Raw genomic sequence first — 18,972 nt, 5'->3', positions numbered from 1 at the left:
GAACACACAATACCCCAGATATAGTCTGATCAGTTACAGAAGGACTGGCTCTTCTTGTAAACAAGGCCTTAATGCAGCCCAAAAAAGCCTGTTTGACTGCCACTTAACACTTCTGATTCATATGTGGCTTGACACATCTACTTTTTCCTTTCCTTTTTCTTTTTTTTTTTGGCTAGTCAGTGGGGTTAAGTGACTTGCCCAGGGTCACACAGCTAGTGAGTGTTATGTGTCTGAGGCTGGATTTGAACTCAGGTCATCCTGACTCCAAGGCTGGTACTCTTATCCACTGTGCCATCTAGCTGTCCTACATCTACTTTTCCTAACAAATTGCTTTCTAACCATGCCCTTTCCTCTAGTACTTCTGAGGTTGATTTTTTTTTAAATTATACTGTAAAACTTTCTTGTAAAATTCAATTTAATTTTATCTTATATTCAACCAGCTCTTCAGTATATCAGAGTCTTTTGGGATGGTGCATCTGTATTAACTATTTCTTATCTGCAGTTTTTGATACATATACCAAGACTTTATCTAAGTCGTTGATGAAAATGTTAAACAGATTTCTAGGGTATTGGCACTAGAGACTTACTGCCAAGTTGACATTGAACTCTTTTGAGACCATTTCAATTTGTTCTGAATCCATCTAGTTGTATTATCATCTACTCCACATCTTTCCATCTTTTCCATGAGAATAACATGAGATACTTCATAAAATTCTCTGTCAAAATCTAGGTAACCTATATCTATAGCAGTTCCCTGATCAACTAATTTAGTATAACTGTTTAAAAAAAAAAAAGGAGAGAATAAGAATGGTTTTTGTTACTTTGTACCTGGTCCATAATTTCTTTTTTCTAAGATTTTTGGATTGGAGAATTTTGTTAGTCATCTTACTTGTCATGCCATTATATTTTAAAATATGTGTTGGTTGATCAGTCCCTTCAGATAATTCCCTTTTTTTTTTCCTCTTTGATTCCATTTTGCCTTTGTTCTCAACATCTTGTTCTTGAGATTTTCCCTTTTTTGGGGTCCTACTTTTTATTATAGCTTTGAAATCTGATCTAAAATCTAGGGCACATGTAAGACTTTAGAAAGCCACTATCCTTGTCTTTCCTTTCCTCTGTCACAAGTTTAAGAGAGAGTGATCACTTCTCCCTAATATTCCCATTATTTTGACTAGTAACCAGTTCTTCCCTGATAATGAGTATCATAACTAGAATAGAATTTGTTTATTCCTCCTTTTTTTGAAATATAAAATTATTATTGGGGCAAATCAAGAATTTATTAGTTTTTGGCAGAGAGAGAGCTCCAGCACGTCTTAATAATGAAAGTCTCTCATCACTACTATACTATGCTACAGTGCCAGGCTTATGATTGTTTTCCAAGCTTCTCATCTATTTCTTCTTTCATTCCAGGTGGTCTCTAGTATATTCCAGTGGTTAAAACCACTTCTTTTTCCCCCCTCCATTGGTCATCATCTAAATATTCTTCATCATGCTTCCCCCTCTAATTTCTTGATTTCTTCACATTAGTGTACCTTTGTAATATATAATTATGATCCTCCTCCCATCCACTTTTACTTACCTAGTTTATTTTGAATAAGATAAACCATAACCAAGTATGGATTCCATCTCATGAACTTTCATTGGTTACTATGAGATCAAATTTGTTTCCTTGCTTTAGGACCTTTAGATCTTGCATTTTGCCTAGACTTTGGGCACCTGTTTATAGACATTTGAGGCTCTAGTTTTACTACTAGTCTCTTTTCTTGGATTTTGTTTCCTTTTTTTATTTGCTATTTATCTTCATTGTAGCTACTCTCTATAGTGTCTAGCTTGTTTTATATAATACAGAGACAATGTTTTTTTTTCCCCCCTATCCTTGTCACTTTTAAAGCCTGGAGAAGAAAAGATTTGGGGAGTGCGGGGAATGATGACCATTTTCAAGTATTTGAAGGGTTGTCACATAGAAGAGAGATTAGTTTTATTTTAATTGGCTCCAAAGAGCAGAATTACAATCAGTCTTTTAATTTAAATTCTTTTAATTAGATTTGCATGTTAGTAGGAAAATGCTTTCTCGAGGAACAAAAACTGGTGAGAAAGTGATAAGGGTGGGGGGGAAAAACCCAACCATCTTGGCCAAGAATGCTTGTATTTTAAGCCATAATCCAGAAGCTAAAATGACCAAATTTTCATTTAGCTGTTTGCCTCCCCAAATCAATTTTTCTGTTCTGTATCCATTCAATGTCTCTGTAGTCTTCGTTTTCTTGTCCAAGACACTGCAGTCCTTGGCAATACTTTCTTTTTTAAAATAGTATTTTATATTTTCCAATTACATGTAAAGACAATTTTTAACAATCATTTTTTAATAGAATTTTGAGTTCCAAATATTCTCTCTCCTGCACCCCCCATAGGAAGCAATTTGATTTAGGTTATCTATGTGCAATCATGTGTAAAATGTATTTCCATATTAGTCATGTTGTGAAAGAAGAAACAGAACAAAAGGAAAAAAAGTGAAAAAATAAAGTGAAAATAATATGTTTTGATCTGCATTCAGATTCCACCAATTTTTTCTCTGGATATGGATAGCATTTTCCATCATGCATCTTTTGGAATTGTCTTAGATCCTTGCAATGCTGAAAAGAGCTAGTTCTATCAAAGTTAGTTATCTCACAATGTTGCTGTTGTTGTGTACAATGTTCTCCTGGTCTGCTCATGTCACTCAGCATCAGTTCATGTAAGTCTTTCCAGATTTTTCTGAAATCATCCTCCATGTCATTTCTTATTGCATAATAGTATTCCATTACATTGACATACCACAACTTATCCAGCCATTCCACAATTGAGGGGCATCCCCTCAATTTCCAGTTCTTGGCCACCACAAAAAAAAGCTGCTATAAATATTTTTGTGTAGATCCTTTTCCCTTTTTTTGATTTCTTTGTGATTCAGATCTAGTAGTGATATTGCTAGCTCAAAGGGTATGCACAGTTGCCCTTTGGGCATAATTCCAAATAGTTCTCCAGAATGTTTGGATTAGTTTACAATTCTACCAACAGTGTATTAGTGTCCCCATTCTCCCATGTCCTTTCCAATATTTGTCATTTTCCTTTTCTGTCGTATTAGCTAATCTGATAGATGTGAGGTGGTACCTCAAAGTTGTTTTAATTTGCATTTCTCTAATCAATAGTGATTTAGAGCATTTTTTATATGACTATATACAACATTGATTTCTTCATCTGAAAACTGCCTTTTCATATCCTTTGACCATTTATCAATTGGGGAGTGACTTGGATTCTTATAAATTTGACTTGGTTCTTTCTATATTTGAGAAATGAGGCCTTTATCAGAGACACTTGCTGTGAAAATTGTTTCCCAGCTTTCTGCTTTGCTTCTAATCTTGTTTTATTTGTGTAAAACCTTTTAAATTTAATATAATCAAAATTATCCATTTTGCATTTCATAATACTCTTTATCTCTTGTTTGGTCAAAAATTTTTCCCTTCTCCATAGGTCTGACAGGTAAACTATTTCTTGCTCTCCTAATTTGCTTATGGTATCACCCTTTATGTCTAAATGACGTACCTATTGGCAATACTTTCTAGGTTTCTTCTGATTATATCATTTGTGTTCACATGAATCACTTGAAATGGATAGTTATCAATTTTGACAAATATTAGGAGATTCTCTTACTACTTCTTAGATATATCCATGCCCCAGAAAGACAACAGACTTCTTTATTGCTCCTGTTCTTATTTGTTGCTTTTAATCAGATGGATTAGTTGCCTTGAGTGGAGAATTATCTGCCACCAGTACTGTTCTTTTCTTTGTTCTTTGACTCTTGTTGCATGATCTCTTATCTGATAGTTGCTGTGGCTTCATTTTCTCATTCCTTGTAGGACGAGTAGACACTGAGAGCATCCACCTTTTTCCTCTTCAGGAATGTAATAGATCAGTATGTAATAGATCAGAGGACTGCTGGTGATTGAACTGCCAATTGTTATTCTGCAGTGGCAGGTTATAGTTTTGAGAATCTGAGTGCAAGTAGTAGACACATAAGGAGAATTTGCATGTAGAAATTACATGTAGAAACAGTCAAGGGTATGCTGGGAAATCTAGGATTTGTCTTGCTTGCATAAATATGTTTAGTTCTGATTGATTTGTTTTAGATAGAGTATTGACAAGCAGCAGCATGTCCAGAGGGGGATGACCAGTATGATAAGAAGATTGGAAACCATCTATAAGGAAGGGTTAGTTGGACCAGTTTAGTTGGTTGCCTGGAGAAGAGAAAATTTAAGGTGGAAATGATAACTGCTTTCCAGTATTTAAAGAGTTGTCACATGGAAGAAAGATTAGTTTTATTTTAGTTGACTCTGAAGAGCAGAATTAAAATCAACATGTCTATTAAGTGCTTATTGTGTGCTAGGCACTAGAGATACAAAGACAGGAATGAAATAGTTTCTGCTGTAATTGAACTTCTATTTTATTTGGAGGGTGGATATATACAAGACAAATACAAGCTAGTTTGGGGTGAGGGGAGGACCTGCTACTTGGGTGGATTCAGGAAAGGAAGTGAATGTAGGATTCTAGATGCTGCAGGATGAAGAAGAATAGTACATTCCAGGAATGGGGGACGGCCTGTGCAAAAGCCTGGGGATGGAAGACATAGTGTTATGTGTGGGGAACAAGAGGACCAATCTGAACCAGGATAAACTATGAGTGTGAGAATAGGCTAAAAAGGTTAGTTGGAACCAAGTTCTGAAAGGCTTTAAATGCCAAACAGAGGAGTTTGTATTTCATCTTAGAGGTAATAGGGAACCACTAGAGTTCATTGAACAAGGGAGTAGTATAGGTCAAACTGTAAAATCAGTTTGGTAGCTGTGTGAAGGACACATTGGAGAGGGGAGGGATTGGAGACAGTAAGACCAATTAGGAGGGTATAATAATTTTCAGGCAAAAGGTGATAAAGTCCTGAACTAGAGTGATGGCTGTGTTAGTGGAGAGAAGGGGGAGATGCAAGAAATGTTCTAAAGATAGAATTGACAGTACCTGGCATCTGATTTGATATGTATGTTGAAAGAGTGGAAATTGAGGATAATGTTGAGATTGTAGATCTGGGTGCCTAAAAGGAGATTGGTACCCTTGACAAAAACAGGAATGTTCAAAAGAGAGATGGACTGGTGGGGGGAGAGAATAAGAATGAGTTCTGTTTTGGTTGTGATGAGTTTGTGATGCCTTAAAGACATCAGTCCAAAATGTCAAATGACAGTTGGTGATGTGGACCTGGAACTCAGGAGAGAGAGATGAGTGCTTGAGTACATAGGTCTTAGAGCCCTCTATTCAGAGATAATTAAACTCATTAGAGTTGATGAATTCACCAACAAAGAATGTAGAGAGGAGAAAAGGGCCCAGGAAAAGCCTTGAAAGGGAGAAGAAATATAGGATGGAAGTTTGAGGGGATGGTATGGTAGAATGAGGGCTTCTTGAGAATGAAGGTGACCGGAGCATGTTTGTGAACAGCAGGGTAGGAGCCAGTGGAAAGAGAGAAATTGAAAAACAGAGAGTGAATGATTATGAGGGCAATTTGCTAGAGACTTCCTAAGGAGCAGGGCTATTTCTTTATCCTGAGAGCTCATGGTGAATGGCCTTTCTTTTCATAGTAAAGTATTAGATGAGAGTTGTACAGATATATATATTTAGAGAATAAGCTTTTTTAAAAAATTTATGACAAAATTTATATTCATTTATAGTATTTAAAGCAACAAAACATGAAATATTTTGTAGAATAGATTGATAACACACTTTCCTACCACATCCAACTGTATTGCTTATACCAAATGTAATTAACATTTTTTTTACATTCCTATTAAACATATTTTCACATTATTGATGTTGTAAGGAAGAATTAGAACCAATAGGAGGAACCACAAGAAAGAGGAAACAAAACAAATCAGAAGAAAAAAAATAGCAAATAGTATGCTTCGATCTGCATTCAAACTCCATAGTTTCTTTCTTCTTATGTGGCTGGCATTTTCCATCATGAAACCTTTGAAGAGGTCTTAGATCCTTGCATTGCTGAGAAGGGCTAAGTCTGTCAATGTTAGTCATCGTACAGCATGGCTGTTTTTGTGTACAATGTTCTCTTGGTTCTGTTCACTTCACTCAGCATCAGTTCATACAAGTCTTTTCAGATTTTTCTGAAGTCTGCCCACTTATCATTTCTTATAGCACAATAATATTCTATTACATTCATATACCACAACTTGTTCAGCCATTCCCCAATTGGTGGGCATCCCCTCAATTTCCAATTCTTTGCCACCACAAAAAGAGCTGCTATAAATATTTTTGTACATATGGGTCTTTTCCCATTTTTATCCTTGGGATACACAGACCTCGGAAGTGGTATTGCTGGGTCAAAGGGTATGCACAGTTTTATAGCTGAGGATAAGCTTCTTAACAAGTAGAGTGATCCAAAAGTAGAATGTAGGAGGTAGTGGATTCTCCTTTACTGGAGACCTTCAAGTGAAGGCTGACTGATGACTTGTTTGGTGTACCTGGGATATTGATTAGGTATTTGTTGGAACTGCATGGATTTTTGAAGTTTCTTATAATTCTGACGTATTATGATGGTGTTCTTCTGGGAATCCTGTGACTTCCATGCCATGACAAGACATTGGAAGAAAGATTTTTGTGGAAGGATTGGTTGAGAACTTCACTGAATATATGTTAACTATGTACATCAAAACTTATTACCCTGTTTATTATAGCCATTTTTTGTGCTTTTTTCCCATTTAAAAAAAATTCTGAACTTACTCGTCACCTGAGTATTTGAATTTACAAAGGAGAGCAGAAAGATGATTCTACATGGAACTATGAATCTATAAAACTATGAATGCACAACTTGCTTTTCTTCTAAAGTATGAAACTTAGCTTGTAACTTTCAAAGCTGTATTGCTAAACTATGATTCCTTCTAGTCTTTCTTCTGTTCTTGTCTGTACATTTCAGACCCTCTTCTTTTTTTTTCTGCAACTCTATCTTTCAGTCCATTCTCATTCCCCTTCTCTATTGAGAAATAAAACACAAACTAAAAACCACTGTTGTAACAAATATGTAGTCAGGTAAAACGGCTTCCCACATCATCTGTATCTAAAAATTTTATGTAAATTTTTATGCAAATAGAGTTCATCACCTCTCTGTCAGTGGGTGGGTAGCATGCTTTATAATCTGTCCCCTGGAATCATGGTTAGTCATTACATTGCAGAACTCTTAAGTATTTCAAAATTGTTACAGTCCTATTGTATAGATTGTTATCTTGGTTCCTCGCACTTCACTGAGTATTAGTTCTTGCAAGTCTTCCCAAGTTTCTCCAAAACCATCCTTTATGTAATTTTTTATGACGTAATAGTAATCCATTATTATATATAGGTTTTTTTTTGGGAGGTGGCATTCCCCAACTGTTGAGTACTCCCTTAACTTCTAGTTCTTTACTATAACAGAAAGAACTGCTGATATAAATGTTTTTATACCTGTTTCTTTGAGATACAGACCTTGTAACTGATATTGCTGGATCAAAGGGTTATACACAGATGAGTGACTTTTTGGGTAAACTGCTTTCCAGAATGGCTAGATTGGTCACACAGCTTCATGAACAGTACTTATTAGCATTCCTGTTTTCTAGTAAACCTTCCAGTAATTGCCGTTTGCCTTTTTTGCCATCTTTACTACTTTCATGATTGTGAGATGGAACCTAGGAGTTACTTTCATTTGCATTTCTTTAGTTGTTAGTGATTTGGTGCATTTTTTCACATGGTTGTTAAGTTAGATTTCTTCCTTTGAAAATTGCTTATTATATCCTTAGACTATTTATCTATTGGGTAATGGCTCTTGATCTTGTGAATTTGATTCATTCCCTTATGTATCTTGGAATGAAACCTTTATCAGAGAAGTGTATTTCAGATATTCCCCTCCTCCTCGCCCCCGCCCCAGTTACCTGTTTCTCTTCTAATTTTAACTGCCTTGGTTTTGTTTGTGCAAAAACTTTTAAGTTTTAGATAATCAGACATCCATTTTATCCTCTTTATCTCCTGTTTGGTTATGAATTCTTCCCCTCCCTATATTTATGAACGGTATTTTCTTCCTTACTCCTAATTTGTTTGTGATAACTGTCTGTCATGTATCCATTTGGAGCTTATCGTTGTAGATGATAAGAGACATCTGCTTAATGTCTTCCAGATTGCTTTTCAGTTTTCTTGGCAGTTTTTGTTAAATAGTGAGTTCTTATCCCAGTAGTTGGGGTTTTTGGGTTTATTAAACATTGCTGCTGTGTTCATTTGCTTTTATATGTTGTGTGCACAATCTGTTCCTCTGATCATATCCTTAGTTTTTTAAGCAGAACTAAATAGTTTTGATGATTACTGACTGCTTTATAAATCTAGTTTGAGATCTGGTGTTCTTAGGCTCCCTTCCCACTTTTTAAAAATTATTTCCCATGGGGCAGGTAGATGGCGCAGTGGATAGAGCACCAGTCCTGGATTCAGGAGGACCTGAGTTCAAATGTGGCCTCAGACACATAACACTTACCAGCTGTGTGACCCTGGGCAAGTTACTTCACCCCTTGCCTAGCCAAAAAAAAAAAGTTGTTTCCCATAAAATTCTTGACCTCATTGTTCCTTTAGATTAATTTTGTTAATGTTTTTTCTAGCTCAATAAAGTAATCCTTTGGTCATTTGGTATAATACTGAATTAGTTAAGAATAGGCGGTGTTATTTTTATCATATAGGAATGACATACCTATGGGCAATTAATGTTTCTCCAATTAGGTCTTCATTTCTGTAAAGAGTGTTTTGTAGTTGCATAAAAATGCAGCATAAATATATATGTATAGTTGCTGTGTATCTTGATGTAGATTACTAAGTATTTTTTACATTGTCTAGTTATTTTGAATAGAATTTCTCCTTCCTGTTGCATTTTGTTCATCATATACAGAAATGCTGATTATTTCTGTGGGCTTATTTTATATTATTCAACTTTGCTGAAATTATTTCAAGTTCTTATTTGACTCAGGTTCTCTAGATTGACCATATCATCTGTCCAAAGTGGTATTTTTGTTTCCTTTTTTTCTATATTTTCTATAATTTCTTTTTCTTGTTGCTATTGTTATAGTTAGCATCTAGAATAATAGCTGACATTTATATAACACTTTAAGGTTTGCAAAGTACTTTTATCTAATTTGATCTTCAGAACAGCTCTGTGAAGTAGATGATCTTATTATCCCCATTTTACGGGTGAGGGAATCAAGGCTGAGAGGTTAAATTTCTTTCCTTGGATCATTAAGGTAGTGTCTGAGGAAGGAGTTACTCTACCACCTAACTGTATTCTAGAACTATATTAATTATAGTGTTGATGATGGATAACCTTGCTTATACTCTGATCTTATCGGAAAATCTTCTAGCTTTTCTTTTTTACATATAATGTTTAATTAGATATTGCTAGTTTTAAGGAAATATAAAAGAAAAAATTAAGAACAGTTCATTGATTCCTATTTTCCAGTGTGTGTGTATGTGTGTTTTTTTAATACAGAAACGGATATTGGATTTTGTCAGATTTTTCAGTAATTCTTGTTTAGCAGTCATGTTTTTAATGAGTTTTCTTGTTAATGTGGTCATCTTATGGTCATAGTTTTCCTTGGAGTTAACCATCTCTGAATTCTTGGTATAAATATATACCAGATATAAAAGTAACCAAGTTATAATGTATAATCTTTTAAATAACTTGTTCTAGCCTCTGATAAAATTTTATTTAATATCTATTATTATTGTTCATTAAGGATATTGGTCAATAATTTTAGTGTGATGATTTTGAATACAAAATATAAGAAGACTGCATTTTCAGAGCTTGGATAGAAACATCTGCAGGATTGCCTTTTCAAATAAGTTTAGTAATCAGTATGATTTCATAAAAAGGATTCTAAGTTTGTTGAGTTTCAAGGGACCTTGGGGAATATTAAATCCAACTGTCTTATTCTAAGATAAAGTAATTGAAGCTCTGAGACAGTAAAGTGACTTGCCTAAGGCCCAGATATATTAAGTAGCTCACCTAGCTTTTGAACTCGGCTATCCCACATCTACTGGTCCATCTTCTACAGTGACATCCTGCTCTGCAAAAAGATACTTTCTCTACTTGTTAATTGATGCTTTTTGGCAACTTTGCTGTGCAAGTCATAGAAGGGATTCCTGTTCATGTTTGATTTGACCTATATTTCATACAATTCTTGTTAACCTTATTTTATGATTCAAGTCAGTACAACTTTTTTTTTTTTCATGTGCTACTTGGATTATGTCTTTTTGGTCTTGAAGCTTCATTGATAAAAGAGAAGAAAACTGAATATGTAAAAAGTTGATTTTATTTTAACTGTTATACTAGTATGGTAAAAGAAAATTTGCTTACCAGATTTAAAAAAGCAGACCAGTATCTTGGGTGTTATGATTAGCCCTGTTTTGTGTGTGTGTGTTTTGTGTGCGTGTATGTGTGTGTGTGTTTTACCCCTTTTTAGAGACTTTGAACAAATTTTAACTGTACTTCATGATCTTTAGTTTGATATAGTATTGAAAATAAAAGTCTTGTGTCTTGGACGCAATTTTAAATACTTATATTTATACAACTTTTAAAGAACAATTTGCATATTGTCAGTCTTTTTTCAAAAATTTTATTAATTTATTTTGTTTTATTAATGTTGTCAGTCTTAAACCATGCTGAGAATACATTCATTTCCCTAAGGATGAAAAGCTCAAGTCTCTACCTAGCACTATAAAACCTCTAAATCCATATCTTTTCAAGGGTACTGTAGTCAGAAGACCTGGATTTTTATCCTAGTCTTGACATTTTATGACCTTGGGAAAGTCACTTCGTGGGTTTCAGTTTCTTCATCTGCAGAATGAGATGGCTTCCATGATCTGTCTTAGTTCTAATCTATGTTGCTATGACATTTCTAGAATTTTAAAAATTTTATAAATATTATTATTAGCCATTTTCTGTTCAAAATTATGTAAATTTTTTGGGATTGATTTTGATTAAGGCTCATATAATCAGTATGGCAGGAGGGAGTTGATGTAGGAGTCAGGAAGACCTAGATTCAGGTATACTTCAGATGCAAATATTTCCTATGAGTTACTGGGGAAGACACTTTAATTTTTGGTGCTACAGGCAACTTTTAGTTTGCAAAAATAGTCATATATTGTATTGGTAGAAGGTAGTTTTTTCTCCAGAATTCCCATACCAATGAAATTACAGAACTTGTAAAAAAAAAAATCAGGTTTTTTTTTGTTTGTTTTTGTTTTTGTTTCTTTATATATATATATATATATATATATATATATATATATATATATATATATTTTTAGCATGACCAGTTTGTACAGGATAACTTTTATCATCTGGTCAAGCTCTTTGAGGTCAGGACTATTTTATTTTTGTATTTGTAGCTCCAGTGCCAGGCACAGAGTAGGTGCTTAATAAATACTTACAGAATGTTACCATGTTAAGAATGAACTGGCTAGATTCTACAACAGTACCTAACTACCAGAAAAATATACATTCTTTTTGTCATTATTTTTAGGACACAATGCTATTTTATTACATTCATATACTATAATTTGTTCGTCCATTCCCCACTTGATGGGCATCTTGTTTCTAGTTCTTGGTTGAAAAAAATGATTTGATACATATTTTTGTGGATATAGATCCTGTTATTTGTCTTCTTTTTAGTGTCTTTGGGTATGGTTTTAAATTGCTTTCCAGAATGGTTGGACAGATTCATTGCTCCACCAACAATGAATTAGTATTCCTTTTCTCCCAGAACCCCTCCAACAATTGTCATTTTTCCTTTTTGTCATCCTTAACAGTCAGATTTGTTTGAAGTGTTTATTGAAAAACCAGAAATTTTAAAGAGGAAGAGAAAGGAGCCTGCATCTGGTTAAGGTTTTCAGGGACTGGTGTTGATTCATTTGGGATGGTCAGGCTTCTTCATTTCTTGGGGCAAGGATTTTACTAAGGTCTCATTATAGAATATCTCTCTCCCCCGTGGGAATATTCTCTAGTAGAAACCCTTCCTACCACTGAATTGAGATTGCCCTTTTTCCCTCCCCTTGGTTTTCAGTCTTTTACTTTGTTACCTTACCCATTCTTTCCTATAGGCCCTTTTCTTTGAGATGATAGTTATTTTCCTTCTAGGGAGACTAGCAGTATATGAAGGACACTGCCCTGTCCCCCCTTTCTCCATATTCTCTTGGTGACCTCATTAGCTCCAGTAAATTTGTCATCTTTATGCAAATATCCATAGATCCAGACTCCTTTAGCTCCTATCCAGAACCGTAAATTGCCTATTACATTATTTTAAACTAGATGTGTCCCAGAGACATCTTATGCTTATCATATCCAAAACAGAATTCATTCTCTTCTCCTCCCCCTTTTTCAACCTATTCTTCTTCCAGATTTTCCTATTTATGTCAAAGGCACCACTATTCTTACAGTAACTCAGTTCATAACCATAATTTTTGATTTCTCATTCTCCCTCGCCTCACATACCCTCTCAGTTGCCAAATACTGCTTTTTCTACCTCTGTCATGTCTCTTACAACTGACACCTTCTCTCCACTCACAGCATTACCTCTTACCTGGATATTAAAATGTTCTCCTAATTGGTCTTTCTGCCTTAAGTACTTCCCCATTCCAGTTCATCCTTTATACAACTGCCTAGACTTGATCATGTCACTTCCTTTCTAAGTAAACTCCATTGACTCCCTATGTCTCTGGGATGAAATATAAACTCTTATTAGGCTTATAAAGTATATAAAACCCTTCACGACTTGTCCCCAACCAATCTTTCCAATGTTACTGTACATTGTTGATTACTCCCCACAAAAGTGACCCTGCCAAACTGGCTTCTCTCTTTTATTATACACTGCACTCTGACTCTTGTTATCTGTGACTTTGCACTGCCTCTCACCCCTGTGCCTGTAAAGCCTGTGTTTCCTCTTCATCTCTGTTGAATAGAAGCCGCCTTCATTTGAGATAGGGCCTAAGCACCATCACTGACATGAAGTCTTTCCTTATTGCTCTAATTTTTGTTGTCCTCCCTCCCAAACAGATGCAAATTAAAACAACTTTAAGCTTCCACTTCACTCCTATCAAATTAGCAAAAATAATTAAAAACAATTAAATTAAAGCAATTAAAGTTATTGTTGTATGAGGTGTGGAGAAATGTTAATTGCTGGGTGAATTGTAAACTTTTACAATCTTTTTTGAGGTAATAGGAAAATAAACCGTATTATCAAAATCGTAAGAGCTGTCTTTTCAAAGATTTTCAGAGCAGTATTGCTTACTTCTAGATTTTTGCAATTACATTGTAAAGGTCTGTATCACAAGTAACAACACAGGAGGCACTGGAGTTTTTTAGACTCCAGCCTCTAACAGGTTCACTTTTGATCTGGGCAGCCAGAAGCACAGGAAGACAGCTTCAAAGGGGTTAAATAAGCTTACTTTAGTCTTCTCAAGATGGTTGCTGATAATGGGCACACCAGCTTCTACAGCATTCCCCAATCATCCTTGTCACAGGAGTGGCAAGAAGGGGGGGCAACAACCCCTATGTGTTGATGGGGGCCAATTGAGATAGGCACAGCATTCTAGTTTCTGTACTTCTGTATATCCCCCAAAGCCTTAAAGAGGGCTGGTTGAGGCAGACACAGCATTACACTGTCACGTTCCCAAAATCCCCATTTATTGACCAGCACTCTCTTGATTTATAGAGAAGCACACAAAGAAGTCAATTTGCCAGCATTAAGCTCACAGGTTAACTTTAGCAATATCGTTATAACCTAGCAAAGTGCAAATGTAGTAACTATTACATTATGTAACCCCCCTATATCTCTACTGCAATTGCGCAGAAGTTATTTTCAACCATAATTCATGGGAAATATTATCTATTTTGGCCATAGAGCCTGGGACCTACTATTGAAACGATTTGCTCAGTATTTTTATAATTCTTTGATTTGCAAAGGGCAGGGGGAGGGGAGGGAGGGAGAAAAAAAAATTGGAACTCAAAAATCTTGTAAAAGTATATGTTGAAAACTCTCTTTGCATGTAGTTGCAAAAAAATAAAATATTAAGTGGGGGGAAAAAAGATTTGCAAAGGACTTTAATGTATGTTACCTTATTTGACCCTCACGTAACAATTGTGACGCAGGTACTATTTTTATTTCTAATTTTACCGATAAGGGAACTGGGGCTACAACTTGGCCAGGGTCCATAGGCGTAATAGATGTGTCTGAGGTAGTATTTGAACTTGAGTCTCCTGAATTTGTCTGCCACTCTACCTACTATGTGTAGGACCTTTCTGGTTTTGAGCTCCTTAGTGTGTATATGTAGAAGTGGCAAAGGTTATTTTGTTACTTTAAAAAACAAAACAAAACACGTTTACAAATTGCTTTTCAGAATGGTTAAGCCAATTCATTTTTACAAACTATGTATTAAGGCGCACATCTTATAGCCCCTCCAACACTGACTAATTTCATCTTTTGTTATCTTTTCCAATTTGCTGGCTGTGAAGTAAACTTTTAGAATTGTTTTGATTTACTTTTCCCTTAGTGGTGATTTGCAGTATTCTTTCATAATAGACCAATGATTCTTTTTTGGAGAACTGTTTATTTGTAGAATGAAGTGGAAAAACAAAGACACATGAAATAAAACACTTTAAAGCTTCTGACCACTTATCTGTGAGAATGGTTATAGGTCTTAAATATTTGTGTTATTTTCTCATATGTTTTGGATTGAGAGAGGGACTACGTTTCCTTGATTGATATAAGAACCCTCGTGAGTAACTCCGTCTTTCTTTTTGTCAACTTTTAGAGTTGCCTAGAGTTCTGAGAGGTTAAGTGATTTGCACAGGGTCACATAGCTAGTATATTATCAAAGGCTGGACTTGAATCCAGGTCTTCTTGGCTTCCAGGTCAGCTCTCTTCTCTATGTCCCTGATAAAGTTCTCTTCTCATTTTTTTATGGTGTTAACATTTTATGTTAAGTTTGTATATCCATCTTAACTTTATTGTTGCATATGACAAAACAAATTTCTTGCAAATATACTTTTCAGTTTTTCTCAGCAACTGTCAAATAGAGTTCTTCCTTAAGTAATTTGTGTTCTTTACTTTATTGAACAATGACTTAAGGAGTTTGAGCAAAGTCACTAGTTGTGTTGATCAATATTCTTTTTAGTAAATTATAAGAAAATTAAAACAATTTTTAAAAAACCGCATAGCAGAGCTAACAGGGACCTTAAAGACTCTTTCCCTCATTTCCTCACCAAACACACACATGCCAACTAAAAAATAATAAAAGCTTATAAAAATCAAAACTTATTTTCCCTAATAGAAAAAGATTAGAGATTTCTGATAGGTTAGAGACTTCAGACTCCCCCAAAAGGTTCTTTTTGTTGGGCTACTAATTTGACTTGATTGAAATAAATTTTATTTTCTTAGTGGTTAAGTAGTAACTTCATCTAGCATCTAGTATTTTGATTATTTTATAAATCATCGCTGGTTATTTGTTTGCTTTTTTCCTTCTTTCAGTTGACTATATTGTGGAGTACGACTATGATGCAATACATGATGATGAATTGACCATTCGAGTTGGCGATGTCATCAGAAATGTGAAAAAACTAGAAGAGGAAGGATGGTTAGAAGGAGAACTAAATGGAAAAAGGGGGATGTTTCCTGATAATTTTGTTAAGGTAAGTAGTCTTTGATAACCTTTTTTCCATATCTTCTGGGAATTTGAAGCTTTAAGTTAAGAAAATATACTAGAAAAAATTCTGTGGTGTTATCTTTTAAAATACGGGTCAGACCAGCTTTGGAGTAGGTTATTTACTTAGCTGAGTTTTTGTCTTGTGATGAATAGTAGTAACAATGCTTTGTATATCTGCTATGATGATGTCTTTATAAAGAATAATATCATGTGACAAATGTTTTCTTTGGTCTCTATCCATGTAGCAATTATTCTTTAATGATGACTAATGTTTATATAACTCTTGTAAGTTTTGCAAAGCGTTTTACATATATTATTTCATTTGATCCTCATTAGAACCCTCTAAGGCAAATACTATTATCCTCATTTTACAGATGAGGGAACTGAGGCAGAGAGCAGTTAAATGACTTACCCAGTGTCACTCAGCTAAGTAAGTGTCTGAGGGCAGTCAGATTTTAATTTAAATTTAAGTCAAATTTTCTTGACTTAAAGTTCAGCACTCTATTCACTACACCAAACTTCCTATTGACATAATTTTATATATTGTTATTATTTTTGATGAGAAAGTACCTGGTTATATGCTTTTTGCATTGTAGGGGAACTGATCTGTTTTGTTTTGTTTTTAACCTTGGGATAGTTTTCACACCTATCAGCATTGTATTAAAAAGCAATATTTCTACAAGAACTCTTGTTGCTCACAATAATTGTAAAAAAGGTGTTAGTTGATATAGTACCCAAATACTGCAGTGTTTTATGTTTTTTTTTTCTTCTGAAATATTCAAGTCTTGATTTTCAAATAAGAATCCAGTATAGACCAGCGAACCTGCTGGTGAAAGTCAGAAATGTTTCAGTATTGTTAATTATAGTGACTGCTGTATTCCAGGCACTGTGCTAAGCCATTTAAAAATGTTACCTCATTTGATCCTCACAGCATCTCTTGGATTTTAGGGGCTCTTATCATCACTATTTTACGGTTGAAGGGAAAACAAAACAAAACAGGTTAAGTGATTTGCCCAGTCATACAGCTACTGAGTCTGAGTCCAGATTTAAAAAAAAAAATCAAATTTATTTATTTTTGTTACATTTTAAGTTCCAAAATGTCTCCCTTTCTCTCTCCCCACTACAGAAGGCCACCATTTGACACAGATTTTGTGTATGTGTGTATAAAAACCATACCTTGTATACTTTTATTCTGAGGCCAGATTTGAACTTGGGTATTTTTGATTCCTAGCACAGTGCTCTTTCCATAGCACCCCTACAATTGGTTATTAAATGGATCACTTGTGAATGTGTAGAATGCAAAATAAGTCCATAGGAGCCAGCATGTGTTTTCTCCAGGCCTGGTAGACTTTCTCATTTCCTCTTTTGATAGGATTACTGTATTGCTAGATTAAGAAATAGTATACCTAGATTTTATTGTGGTACTTTTGAAGTAGTTTTGGAAAAAGTATTGGTAGTAGAAATTACTAGGTATATTTTCAACCTTGATTTTAGTATATTATCAACCATGAGTTTATAAAAATTAGAGCACTCCAAAAATGGAATGTTGAGTGCCTGGTCAGTTTCTGTGTTACTGGGGATATTCAAGCAAACCCTAGAAGATCACTTCTTTGTGTTATGGAAGGATCTTAGAATCATAAATTTAGGGCTGGAAGGGACATTAGAGGCCATTCAGTGTAACTCCTTCATTTTATGGATGAGGAAACTGAGGCTTAGTGTGGTAAATGACCTTATCCAGGATCATACAGTGACAGAGTCAAGATTTGAACTCATTGATATAGAGCTCCTTCCTCTGAGTGTCTAAAACCTTGCCTCAGTTCCACTTCCATAAAAAGGATATCAGGTCAACAGTAGGGCAGTGTGTTCAGGATACCCTACAACTAGTCCCTGGGACAAAACTTCTGGGTGTAGAGAGTAGGACTAGAGAAAAAGGAGTTACACTGTTGACTACTGGGCTGCAGGGCTCCCCAAGGTAGTTGTCTCTACCTCCCATTCAGGGTATAATTTGAGATATGTAGTAAGTGCTAAATAAATCCTGATTAAATTGGGTAGCTCTAGCTTCTAGCTTTTTAGTTTGGAGTAGTGCATACCAGAAAAACATGCTGTGTGATTCACTTTATTGTGATATTCACTTTATTGCTGTGGTCTGAAAGAGAACCTGCATTATCTCTGAGGTATGCCTGTAACTGCTCTTATTCAAAAGTCTACAGGTGCCAAAGCCAACATTAAATGTTGATTCTGTGGATACCCAAATAGCCTTAATTTAAGTATGTAATCTTCCTTATTTTATATATATATTTTTTTACCCTTTTATATTTTTTTAAAATTCTTTTTAATTTATTTATCTTTTAGTTTTCAACATTCACTTCCACAAGATTTTGAGTTCCAAATTTTCTCCCCATCTCATCCCATCCCCTACCCCAAGATGGCATGCATTCTGTATACCCCTTCCTCTAATCTGCCCTCCCTTCTTTCTCTTATCCTTTCCCCTTCTGTTTTCCTGTAGGGCAAGATAGATTTCTATACCCCATTTCCTATATTTCTTATTTCCCAGTTGTATGTGAAAATAATTTTTTTAACATGTGTTTTTAAAACTTTGGGTTCCAAATTTTCTCCCTTCCTCCCTCCCCATCCACCCTCATTGAAAAGGCAAGCAACTCAATACAGGTTATACATGTGTAGTCGTGCAAAACACTTCCATAGTAGTCATGTTGTGAAAAACTAAGTATATTTCCTTCATCCTATCCCACCCCCCATTTATTCTATTCTCTCTTTTGACCCTGTCCCTCCTCAGAAGTGTTTGCTTCTGATTACTTCCTCCCCTTTATCATCCCCTTGCTCTCTTGTCCCCTTCTCCCCCTAATTTCCTGTAGGGTAAGATAGATTTCCATACCCAATTGAGTGTGTATGTTATTCCCTCCTTAAGCCAAATCCTATGAGAATAAGATTCACTCATTCCCTCTCACCTTCTCTCATTTCCCCTCCATTGTAAAAACCTTTTCTTGTCTGTTTCATGTGAGATAATTTACTCAATTCTACCTCTCCCTTTCTCCTTCTCCCAGTATAATCCTTTCTCACCCCTTAATTTTATTTTCCAGATATCACTCCTTCATCTTCAACTCACCCTGTGCCCTCTATCTATCTATCTATCTATCTATCTATCTATCTATCTATCTATCTATCTATCTA

The 18,972-nt window shown here is 35.1% G+C and overlaps 1 protein-coding gene across 5 annotated transcripts in view; it reads left to right on the top strand.

Moving 5' to 3' along the window:
- The window catches only part of CD2AP (CD2 associated protein), a 165,979-nt gene that overhangs the window by 13,728 nt on the left and 133,279 nt on the right, over positions 1–18,972 (top strand). For all 5 annotated transcript variants that reach the window (XM_027838415.1, XM_027838412.1, XM_027838413.1 and 2 more), the window contains exon 2: positions 15,609–15,769. In XM_027838415.1, the coding sequence (XP_027694216.1) occupies positions 15,609–15,769 (161 nt within the window). The remainder of the gene's footprint in view (positions 1–15,608; positions 15,770–18,972) is intronic.

Source organism: Vombatus ursinus, unplaced genomic scaffold (assembly GCF_900497805.2).
Source record: "Vombatus ursinus unplaced genomic scaffold, bare-nosed wombat genome assembly UNPS02014826.1, whole genome shotgun sequence".
NCBI classification, from domain to species: Eukaryota; Metazoa; Chordata; class Mammalia; order Diprotodontia; family Vombatidae; genus Vombatus; species Vombatus ursinus.
This window is presented reverse-complemented; position numbering and strand designations above follow the sequence as displayed.